The 12620-nt window shown below is 33.2% G+C and overlaps 1 protein-coding gene and 1 pseudogene across 1 annotated transcript; one reads left to right on the top strand and one right to left on the bottom strand.

The window, feature by feature from the left end:
- Positions 1-5106: 5106 nt before the first annotated feature.
- Positions 5107-7784, top strand: LOC105953979 (selenoprotein family protein). Its single transcript, XM_012977652.2, has 4 exons — positions 5107-5405; positions 6540-6598; positions 7250-7431; positions 7549-7784. The coding sequence occupies exons 1-4, from the start codon at positions 5237-5239 to the stop codon at positions 7619-7621; spliced, it is 483 nt and encodes a 160-aa protein (XP_012833106.2). The 5' UTR covers positions 5107-5236; the 3' UTR covers positions 7622-7784.
- An 83-nt stretch (positions 7785-7867) lies between these two features.
- LOC105953832 (uncharacterized) lies at positions 7868-11285 on the bottom strand (annotated as a pseudogene).
- Positions 11286-12620: the final 1335 nt, after the last annotated feature.

The raw sequence follows: 12620 nt of genomic DNA, 5'->3' as shown, positions 1-12620 counted from the left end.
TGTTCTCCACGTTTCCAGCTCAGATCTGGACTTCCAGGGGCAGATCTAGTATTTTCCCGGAAGTTGTGCTCCAAATTTTTAGATTTTTTCCCACAGACGGCGCCACTTGATTTTGTCCGTAGGGCTTCTTCTCGTGCTCCTTATACTCCGGTCTAGATCCCGGTGAAGAGACCTGCAACGCCGGGAGGGATTCCCGGCGGGAAAACTCCGACGATCAAGTCAGTATAATATTCTAGAATGTGTTTGTAAAAAATACGTAAAAGCATGTGTGGAAAAATATAATATCATCTCCTATTTATAGGTGAGGAAAACTTGGCCTCCAAGGTTTCCCTTTTTAGGGTTTCTCCCTATCCTCAAGTCATGTACCTTGGGCCTTTGATTGTCTTGGGCTCGTTTTACCTCGTTCTGATACTGGGCCTGCGAGTTAAGGTATTCCCATATCGTTCCCGAGGTTATACGGTCCAACGACCTTTTCCGCACTATTGGGCTAAGTCATCATGGGCTTATGTTTATTCGGTCTTTCCCGAGTGGCCCGTATCAATCATCAACGACAGCTATGCATAGTTCATCATTTTCTCTTGCCAAAGTTTTCTTCAGGCCCATGAGAATGTTTCCAAACCACACAAAGTTCATCACAGCAAGTGGCATGAAAATACAAACTATCAACAGAGAACCAAAAACATGTATATGTATGGAATAATTAACAAAATTCCAAAATGCAATAAATACCAATTAATAATATATTATCAAATATAGATACATATCTCTCTCTCTCTCTCTCTCTCTCTCTCTCTCTCTCTCTCTCTCTCTCTCTCTCTCTCTCTCTCTCTCTCTCTCTCTCTCTCTCTCTCTCTCTATATATTTTAAAAAGAACAAATAGAATGAATTAGTAATCAATAAAATCGCCTTAAATAATATAGGTTAATTAGGAATAATAAATAGGGATATTCGTATTCAATTATTATGTTTCATCATTTCTCGAGAAGAAATTGACAACAGACGATGAAAACGATAGAAAGGGAGAAAAAAAAAACCGGAATGAAACCTTAGAAGAAAACATATATACTGAAAAAAAAAAAGGCAATAATTACAAAAGTAACAAAAGATATCATTTTTCTTCACCCGTCTTGGTCTTCTATCAGAGTGTCCCATCACGGGGCACGTTACAACGCAGCGGAATTGGGTGAATGCCGTGACAGACTTCCGTCTCAACCTTCCTTGTGAACACACGTCATCCAATAAGCAAAGCAAACAAATCAAAACCCAAAATCGGACACTAAGTATATCTAGTGACCCGCTCTGATACCAATTGTTGATTTTAAATGCCTATGGAAATCTAGTCAACTGTTCAGACAGACTACATGTTACGACATTAGGTGACGTAACAGAATTGTTGTGTTGACACAGTAATAAATCTACGAAAAGCAGAATAAAGAACACAACAATTTAATGTGGTTCGGATACAAATGTACCCTACATCCACGAGGACTTGCAAAACTAGTTCAGATTTAAGTGTACATTAATAGGACTTAATAAAAACACTAAAGACTCCCTCTTTATGTGATATGCCGTTCTTGCACACGACTCGAACTTGTTGATAATCAAAGAAATTCCTCCATCCGCACTTTTGGACTTCCTCCAATGTTGAACTCCCTTCAAACGGCGGATCGACCTCTCCCGAGATCTTTTAAGCACTTCTCCCGAAACGCCGATCTTCTTTATGGCCTGGTAGAAGAAACCTGTTATGTTGCCACACCTGCAGACAGGGCTGCAGCACGGGCTGCACCCTTCAAAGCCTTTATGCTGGGATTTTTCTTATTAAAGCTCCATCGGACTCATATGAGGTTGAGGGCCTTATATAGGCACGAAATCACCACCCTAAACCTAACTTGGGCCCTAAGAAATCGATTTAACTAGGTAATAGAATCCTAGTCGATTTCTACTTCTATTCTAGATAAGTACAAAAGATACCTAACTAGAATATAATACATGGAAATAAATCTAAGTCCTAATAAAAATATTACAAGAATAGGACTCTAATTAATTCCAAAATAAACATGGAAAACAAATATTTGCCAATCTTTAATTTCCACGTATGGCGGATTTCTTCAATCTTCACAAACAGAAATCTGGTGCCAACAGACATGATTCAATTCACTTGAAACCATTAATCAATGAATGACCTCTTGTAGATTTCTGAGATTCATATATTGACTCATATTCATCTGGCAAAAAATAAACATGAAATATTTAATAGATTAGAAAGAATTTATCCAATTGAAAGCAATCAATCGAAAATAAAAATAATATAGGAGTGACAATTATACACATATGATGAGTAAAAAATGAAAAACGTAATAATACTAAAGGAACAACAATGGGTTACAAAAAGTTTGAGAGATTGTGTTGAAGCATAAGGGTTCTTTATAGTGTTTTGTGAAAGTTGAAAAAAAAAAGAGTAATTAATGATAGCAATAATATAAATTTGTCATTTAAAAGATTCGATTGTGATGCTAATGAATTAATCTTTGAATCATAATTTTATAGCGTTATCATAAATTAAGAAAAAATCATGCATTTTAAGATATTGAAAAAATAATTTCATATCAAATTTTAGAAAATTCAAATACATAAATGGAAAACATCACCTGGGAAATATATCTCTCTTAAAAACGTGTGGAATAGAAAAATTACAATAATTATGTACACAAAATATTAGTTCATTTACATTAATGGCTTAAACGTGGAAATCTATCTATATAATATATTATGTTTTAAGGAGATATCAAGTTTTGAAGGAGAGATTTCAATATTTTATTAATATATTTTCATAATATTGAATTGACTTTTTTCCATATCCATATAATATATTATGTTTCAAGGAGAAGATTTAAGGAGAGATTTTAATATTTTATTAATATATTTTCCATAGTATTGAATTGGTGTTTTCCATCTTCATACGTCATCCATAATATTTTATATTATTAATATATATTTTATATATTGATTAATAGGATGAGACAATTTAAAAAATACATAAAATCATATATTAATTAATGAATAGTTATATTTAGTAGATGAAAAAATAAAATTAATCATTCATTATCTTTCCTTTTCATATTAATAATTGAAAATATTGATTAACTATAAGGAATATATTATTACTACAATCATGTGACATTTACAAAATTTTCATAATTAAAATAATGTGATTATTTGATTACCATAAATTTATTACCACAATCCGGTTTTTCATATTGAATGTAATAAAAAAATCGTTTTTTTAATAAGGTAAATTAATAAATAAGACAAAATATAATAATTAATAATTAAGGAAAGAAGTCCACAAATAAAAGATATGAAAAAAACTGGGATCAGAAATGAAGATGTAAAACTTCAAATGTGTATTCTACCTTTATATATTATATACATAGATATATAGATTCCTGTATTGAATGACAAAGATTTGAAATTTAAAATTTGAAAACGCAATAATAGAAATTGAGTATAATTGATACAATCTTTGACAATTATTTTATATATACCTTATTTATAATTTGAAATATACCGTATTTATAATTTGAAATACGATATAATAGAAATTGTTAAAATTTAAAATTTCAAAATATTGTACATTTATTAAATAGTACAATTATTTTTAATTTGAAATACGGTATAATAGAAATTATATACAAAAAAATATTGTATATTTATTATATAGCACAATTAAAAAATAAAACATTTTTTTTAATTATTTTTAATTGAATGGAGATTCGAATATTCCAAAATACTGAAAAAAAAAAAAAAACTGTATTCCTTAATTTTAACATTTGAATATTAAAAAAATAGTTTTTTCTAAAATTATTTGAATATTCGTAAAAAAAATTGAGTATCATGAATTTTTCAATAAATATATTTTGAAATACTTAAAATATAAATAAGATATTTTTATTTCGAATTTATAAAATATTACATTTGGAAATAATATATATACATGTGGTAACTGTTTAAATGAGTGTACAAATGTTAAATATGAAAGATATTAAATACATACCAAAACAAAACTGACAACTCACCAATTGAAAAATCCACCTCATCGATTGACTCCAAGTAAGCAATTTTAATAAATGACATCAATATTTGCCACATGTCATTCATATAATGCATATATCCTCTTTTTATATTATATATAGAAGATTTATTAAATATTTGATAGTTTTAATTATTAGATTTATTTAATCAAAATAATACGCCATGATAAATTTATATCACTAAATAAAATAAATTTTGTGATGTATAATAAAATTTAAATAGTAAATATCATTGTCAAAATTTTCAAATAAATAATAAATATTGAGTATAAAAATATTTTCTCTCAATTATTTATGATCAAAACAAAAGGAGCAAAACTTACAAAAATAAAAATGAGTATGGGTTATTACTCGAATTTTTTATTTACAAAGTTAAAAGATTCAAGTTTGTAAAATAATAAAGGGTTAATTGCATCCACCCATGAGGTAAGGTCAACTTACGAAAGAAAAAAAAACCCTCATGTTTGGATAATTACAATTACCCCTCAATTATAAATCTTCTTACACGTCCACCATTTGCGGTGTCACATTCAATAAAATCTACTAGATTATGTGGAATGTTCTATAGTTTGTACTTATTTTGTGCAATGTCGTTTCTAATATATGCATCACAATCTGATATATATATACAAGCCAAAAAACACATTTTATGATCATCTTACTTCAAAATGTGGAGTTCGAAAGGGATAAAACGAGTACAAACATGAGAATATTCCATATAATCTAGAAGATTCTACTAAATTTGACACTACAATGGTGGACGTGTAAGAAAATTCATAGTTGAGGGGTGGTTGTAATTACCCAAACATTTTTTTCGTTATTTTACCTGACCTCAGTGGGATGGTCGTAATTTACCCAAATAATAAAAGAGCAGACTTATCTTAAAAACTAAGAAGAAAAGGGTATAGTTGGTATAACATGTAATTTATGGGGTAATAGAAGATTTTAATTGTAGGGAGGTAGATGAAAGTTTCTATTTAGTACAGGGGAGGTAAGTGAAATTAACCCTAAAAGTATATAATTGACTTCAATTATCGATCTTGACTTTCAGCTTTGCCCACTTCTCCTTCTTTCCCCAATCGCCCCCAAACATAAACTCGGTGCGCTCAGTGACTCAGTCTCACACCTCAAAATTGACAGCAAAAATGGCTTCTTTCAAATTGGGTCTGCCATTATTAATTCCATTGTTATTGATTATTTGTTTATGTGAAGCGGAGCAGAAACTCAGCACTAAAGAATGCGAGAAATTAGGGTTCACGGGACTCGCCCTTTGCTCTGATTGCCACACCTTCGCCGAATACATCAAAGATCAAGGTTTTATTTTTCCCCCTTTTATTTTTTTTAATTTAATTTTTCTATGTTCTTCAGATACATCCAATTTATTTGATTTATGTATCTGAAGATTTTATATATATAACTTAATTTTCACACTTGTTACTCTGTTTATACAATGTGATATTGGATGAATGGATTATCTTTTAATAAGAAAATAATGGGATTGTAAAATGTGTTTTTTAATGGGGGTTAACTTATCAATTTAATCTGGTGGCGAAAAATGCGCATATAGTTGTAAAATTGAAATCTTTTGTGTTGGTTAAGAGGGTGAGTGTAAGCTAGTATTTCTGACACCCCCACCTATCCGTAATAACCAAAATCCCCATCTGATTAACCGTTGATCGAGTTTTTTAACAGAAGATGTATGTGTACAACCTATTATACTTTTTGTTAAATAGGTGAGAAATAAAAGAAAATATCTGAAATTGTGTAAAGTCTATTCCCTGAAATAAAAAAAAATCCGTCAAAAGTCACACTGTAAGGGGTTGGTGTAAGACGGAAACAAACCTCAGGGGGTTTTTGGTAATTACGAATAGGTGGAGGTGGTTTTTGAAATTTAATCTAAGTTTAGGGGGGGTTTCATAATTTATGTGTGTGTGTGTGAACATAACTGGTGTGCCCATATATTGGGATGAAAAAAAATGAGAATTTTCTTGAGATTACTTTTCTTGGTGACGCATTTCTTGATTATGAATAAATTTTGGTGCAGACAGCTTTATCGAGTGCCGGTAAGTGAAACTTGAAAGATAAATTTTATCTAATGGCTTAATCATTTGATTATAGTGATTCTTGGACATCGACGATGATATCTCGTGTCGAATAGTGGCTGCTAATTTTGGCAATGCAAGAAATTGGAAGAACGCTACTTTTCTTAATGATTTTAACAGGAATACTATTTTACAATAACTTTTGATTGCATTGTGATTAAATGCACGAATAGTTGAGTTAAGGGTCTCTCGTGTTTTTCTCTAATTCTGTAGGAATTTGCTCTATATGTAAAACATTGATGTCTCTTTCAAGACGATTGTTCTAGAGAAAACTAAAAGTGAAAACCATGATAAAATAATTAAATTCTGACGATTAGTTGTGCATCATTTTTCCTATTGCATGCAGATTTGGTAGCTGAGTGTTTGAAGTGTTGTGCGGAGGATTCTGATGATGCTACGAGCAAGGTATATATATCTTGCCGATTCTTTTTTTTTATTTATTTAATTATATTTTCAAATGAACCCTTTGTTTTCAGTGTTGGAGTTTATGGTACTTAGTGGGATTGAAGGTTTTGACGAAGAGAATATTATAAATGATTTTATATTTCCTTTTCCCTAGATTTTTTTTTCGGACAATGTCGACTTCATTCTCTTTTGGGTGAATTACGGCCACCCCCGTAGATAATGTCAAATTACGAAAACCCCCCTCCTGTTTGGGTAATTACAACCACCCTTCAACTATGAGTTTTCTTACACGTCCACCCTTGCGGTGTCAATTTTAGTGAAATCTTTTACACGAAAACTGGAATATTTTCCAGTTTGTACCCGTTTTACCCCATTCGAGCTCCACATTTTAAACCAAGATGATCATAAAACGTGTCTCTTGGGTGGATATTTATGAAGATTCATAGTTGAGGAGGGTGGTTGTAACTACCCAAACAGGAGGGGTTTTTTCGTAATTTGACCTTACCTCAGGAGGTGGCCGTAATTTACCCTTCTCTTTTTGGTAAACTAATTTGATGCATATAGCTGTCTTTTATAGATTAATTCTTTCTCTGTTTCTTTAAATTTATTCTAAGGAACAAAGACTGGATCTCGTTTCAATTGGGGTTTCAGGTTATATATTCAGGCGCCATTCTAGAGGTTTGCATGAGGAAACTGGTTTTCTATCCTGAATTAGTCGGCTTTATCGAGGAAGAGAAGGATAAATTCCCTTCAGTCAGAGTTCAATATGCGTATAATTCTCCACCGATGTTGATCATGTTGGACGACGAAGGACAACACAAGGAAACCATTAGGTAAGCTTTCTATTGTATTGTTCGACTTTTTATATATTCCTATACATTGTCGCGTAGAAGGTGATTGGTACATGATTTATTTGCCGAACGTAAAATTTTCTTGGTTGTTATATGCAGAGTTGATAATTGGAAACGAGAACACATACTGCAATTTCTAAAGGAGAAGGTTAAACCATCGTCAGAAATTTAGACGAAGAAGAAGAAAAGGTCATCACGAATATATGCATGGCGTTTTACATTCGATGAACGTTATGTTATTTCGGTATTTCATTGTATAACATAATATATCGAACATCTCGAATATCCACTTGCTAATCAACTCTCTAAATTAAAGATTGCATTAGAGGTTTAAATTCTACTCTCCATTTCAATTTGAATTTTAAGATTACATTTTTATTGACCACACAGTATGTTGCACCGCAAACTTTCGGGTCCAATATTGCACTTAACACCCCTCACAAGCTAAGAAAATTTATATCTATTTTTAAATCAATTATATAAATAATGGTAGAAATTATGTAAAAAAATAAAAAAATAAGGAAACTACAGTTATATTTTTGGCACAACTTTCTTCATCATTTCCAGAAGAACATCGTTTTTTTTGGATACTTGCAGGTGATTAATTAACATGGACGAAGTAACTGTATCGGCCGAGAATCCCCTTTTGTACATTTCCTCTAAGAATGGCATTGCCTTGTAAACCTCTTTCCTCTTTAGCAAACCTTGGATTATGTTGTTGTATGTCACACTATTCGCAGCACAACCGCTTCTCTCCATTTTTATAAGCAAATCTTTTGCCTCCTCTACGAACCCTTCTTCACAAAGTGAACCGATAACAATGGTATACGCTTGACAATCTGGTTGCAAACCTTTCGAAGGAAGTTCGTTTAAAAGCTTTTTTGCATCTTCAAGTTTCCCATCTTTGCACAAACCACTAATCAGGATACCGTATGTGACTATATTAGGACTTACTCCTTTGTCTTCCACCGTCTTTAGAAACGAAAACGCTTTAGAAATCTGACGAGTCTTGCACAAGCCTTCCAACAAAATATTGGAAGTACGTAAATCGGGACGTACGTGCCGAGCTTCCATATCCTTAAACAAATTCCACCCATCACCAATTCGGCCTTCACTAAATAATCCATGTATCATGGTGCTATACGTAACTGTCGTGTGCTCTAAGCCTTTAGAAGAAGCTTCGAGAAAAAGACGCCAAGCTTCATCAACTTTTCCCTTCTCGCAATATCCGTTTATTAAAGTGCCATAGCTCATAATACATGGCTTAAGGCCGTTGCCCGTTATAGAATCAAATACTTCTTCCGCTTTATCCATTTTCCCTTGTAAACAATACCCATCTATCAGTGCATTATATGTGACAATATTGGGACGAATGTTTTGTTGCTTCATAACTTCCAAAATATCTTCAGCCTCTTTAATGCTTCCTTCCTTGCAAAATGCGTCCACCAATATACTAAAAGTAACAACATCTACCGAAATCTTGTGATTCACCATTTCATTTAATAAATCCTTCACCTCTTTCCATCTACCAAAATCGCACAATCCCTGAATCATCGAGTTATATGTGACAAGAGTCGGTGAAATGCCCTTATCAATCATTCTAGACTTGAGCTCGAGTGCATTATCCAGCATTCGGCACGTGCAAGTTGCATAAGCCATTAATTACAGCGTTATAAGCCATAACATCGGGTTTATAGATAGTCTTTTCCAACAACAAAAGCAAATCACGGGCAGTATGAAGACGTCCAGCTTTGCAGAGCCCATCAATCGCAGTAAGAATCGTAACATCGTTTGGCTCACAAAGTCTCAAAGTCAAGATCTTCTTGAACAATTTCTCTGCCTCAGCTACCTTACCATCTAAAAAGAATCCTTTTACGAGAGTGTTAAATGTCGTAACATCTGGCTTGTGTCCGAGTTTAAAGAAGCAGCCAAGGATAGCAAAACCAATGTCTACGCGTTTCAAACGGCAGCAACAATTAATTAAGATGGTCATTGTGTACTCATTTACAGGGGCACCCCATTGACGCATTTCGTCGAACAGTTGAAGGGCAACAGAGTATTGTTTCATCTTGAAAATAACTTGCACTAGTTTGGTGAATTCAATAACGGAAGGCTGTGGCTGCATTCTAACCATTTGACGAAACAAGAAAAAAGCATCCTCTAATTCATTTATACAACTCAAATCTATTCTGGGCTTAGGTGAAAAGGATCGATCTTTGTGAAAATTTGAACAGAATAACGAAAAGGGATCAACAAAAATAGCGTAATGGTGAGAAAATTTAGCAGCAATTGCTCTACGAATTTCAAATCAAGCTTTCAAGTGCATCCTTTAATTTCTCATATGCCGATCCTTATGAAATAAACTTACATATTTGGTCTGGATTTTTTTTTTATGGATGTGTTTGCAAACATGCTGTTAGTGAGTTTTGGGGTTGTAATATCTTCGTATGGGGAAATTCATTTCAATGTAGTGGGAACGGTTTATCAAGTTACGGGAATATTTGCTGAAGCTCTTCGGCTGGTGCTAACTCAAGTTCTACTTCAGAAGAAGGGATTAACACTTAACCCTATCACAAGCTTGTACTATATTGCTCCTTGCAGGTACATTTTGCATTTACTTCTGTTCCATTTACCCTCGTCAGTCCAAATTCTGCCGATTCTGATCTCAATTTTTCTGATTTTGGAACAATATTTTACATTCCGAATTTCGATTTTTCCGATATTTTTTTTTGGAACATAATTCGAATGCATATTAGGTTCCTAATTCTGATCCAATTTTAATTCCCGAAAATATTTCTGAAATTTCCGATTTTTTTATCTGAAAATCGCTTTATCCATTTTCCCTTGCAAACAATACCCATCTATCAATGCAAATATCGGGACTAATATTTTGTTGCTTCGTAATTTCCAATACCTCCCAAGCCTCCTTAACATTTCCCTCCTTGCAAAATGCGTCCACCAATACATTAAAAGTAACAACATCTAAAGGAATCTTACGATTGACCATTTCATTTAGTAAGTCTTTCACCTCTTTCCATCTACCAAAATCGCACAAGCCCTGAATCATCGAGTTATATGTGACGACGTCAGGTGAAATTCCGTTGTCAATCATTTTAGACTTCAGCTCGAGTGCATTATCCACCATTCGGCACTTGCATAAGCCATTAATTACAACGTTATAAGCCTTAACATTGGGCTTATAAATAGTATTTTCCAATAAGCAAAGCAAATCACGGGCAGTATGAACGCGTCCAGCTTTGCAGAGCCCATCAATCGCAGTAAGAATCGTAACATCGTTTGGCTCACAAAGTTTCAAAGTCAAAATCTTCTTGAACAATTTCTCTGCCTCGGCCACATTACCATCTAAAAGGAGCCCTTTAAAGAGGGTGGTAATGTCGTAACATTTGCCTCGTAGCCCTGTTTAAAGAAGATGCCGAACACAGCAAAACCAACGTCTACACGTTTCAAAAGGCAGCAACAATAATTAAGATGGTCATTGTGTACTCATTTACAGGGGCACCCCATTGACGCATTTCGTCAAACAGTTCAAGGGCATCACAGTACTGTTTCATCTTGACAACAACTTGCAGTAGTTTGGTGAATTTAAAAACGGAAGGCTGTGGCTGCATTCTAACCATTTGACGAAACAAGAAAAAAGCATCGTCTAATTCATTTATACAACTCAAATCTATTCTGGGTTCAGGTGAAAAGGATCGATCTTTGTGAAAATTTGAACAGAATAATGAAAAGGGATCAGCAAATATACTGTAATGGTGAGAAGATTTAGCAGCAGCAATTGCTCTACGAATCAGCAGCGTTATTCCAAATCCCCTCATCTTCTTCAGCTATTTTATGAAGATAATTTTAGTGAAGAATGGACTGTACCTACACAAGAACAAGTCTCGAAGATTATCGCAAAGTGAAAGTGTTGTAATTACTTTGAGAGTGGCAGTTTCTGTAATTACTTGGTCAATGGAAAGTGTTGTAATTACTTTGACAGTGGCAGTTTCTGTAATATAATTACTGCTAAATGATAGTTTTGTAATTGTTGTTGAGCGGCAGTTATGTATTTATTTGTTGATTGTGAGTTCTCTAGTTGTTGCTCAGAAGCACTTCTTTAATTATTTGTTGAGCGATAGTTATGTAATTATTTAGGCAAAATAAGTTTTTTAGTCTTGTAAGTTTAGCAGTTGAGAGATTTAGTCCACCATGTTTTATTTAGGCAAAATGAGTTTTGTAGTTGCTCCTCAGAAGCATTTCTTTAATTATTTGCTCAGTGCCAGTTATGTAATTATTTGTTGAGTGTGATGAGTTCTGTAATTGCTAATGAGTGGCAATTTTTTAATTATTTGCTGAGTGGTCGTTATGTTATCACTGGTTAGCGGCACTTATGTAATTACTGTTGAATAGCAGTTTTGTAATTACTGGTAGAGTGGAAATTTTGTAAATACTTGACGACTTTGAGTCATGTAATAATTTTTTAGTGTCAGTTATACACTTCTTTAGTGAGTAACAGTTCTGTAATTACCTGATGAGTACTAGTTTTGTAATTACTTAGTGAGTAACAGTTATGTAATAACTGTTAAACGGCAGTTCTTTAACTATTTGCTGAGTGTTTTATGTAATTACTTTATGTATGACAGTTCTGTAATTACTGATCAGTGGCAGTGCTATAATTACTTGGTGCATGGTCGTTCTTTAATTACTTGATGAGTGGCAGTTCTGTAATTATTGTTAAGTGGTAGTTTTGTAATTACTTGGTGAATGACTATTCTGTAATTATATGTTGAATGCCAGTAGTGTAATTACATGTCGAATGGCAGTTCTGTAATTATACGTTGAATACTAGTTTTGTAATTATTGATGAGTGACAGTTATGTAATTACTACTGAGTGGCTGTAATTACTTGTTGAGTGAAACTTCTTCAATAACTTTTGAGTGGCAGTTCTGTAGTTATCTGGTGAATGGCAGTTCAGTAGTTATTGGTAAATGACAGTTCTTTAATTATTTGTTGAGCGACAATTTTATAATTGCTGTTGAGTGGTAGTTATGTAATTACCGGGTGCGTGCCACTTCTATAATCATTGATGAATTGCAAGTCTGTAATTATGTAATTATTTGTTGAGTGGTACTTCTGTAAATACTTGTGAGTGGCATTTCCATAATTACGA

This window comes from Erythranthe guttata, chromosome 7, assembly GCF_056151865.1.
Source record: "Erythranthe guttata isolate IM_541 chromosome 7, IM_541, whole genome shotgun sequence".
Classification (NCBI taxonomy): domain Eukaryota; kingdom Viridiplantae; phylum Streptophyta; class Magnoliopsida; order Lamiales; family Phrymaceae; genus Erythranthe; species Erythranthe guttata.
This window is presented reverse-complemented; position numbering and strand designations above follow the sequence as displayed.

Excerpts from the sequence above, each read along its gene's own strand:
- LOC105953979 (XM_012977652.2), top strand. The coding sequence starts at position 5,237 with ATGGCTTCTTTCAAATTGGGTCTGCCATTATTAATTCCATTGTTATTG. Across the intron at positions 5,406-6,539 it reads CGAATACATCAAAGATCAAG|ATTTGGTAGCTGAGTGTTTG; the intron begins GTTTTATTTTTC and ends TATTGCATGCAG. Across the intron at positions 7,432-7,548 it reads CAACACAAGGAAACCATTAG|AGTTGATAATTGGAAACGAG; the intron begins GTAAGCTTTCTA and ends TGTTATATGCAG.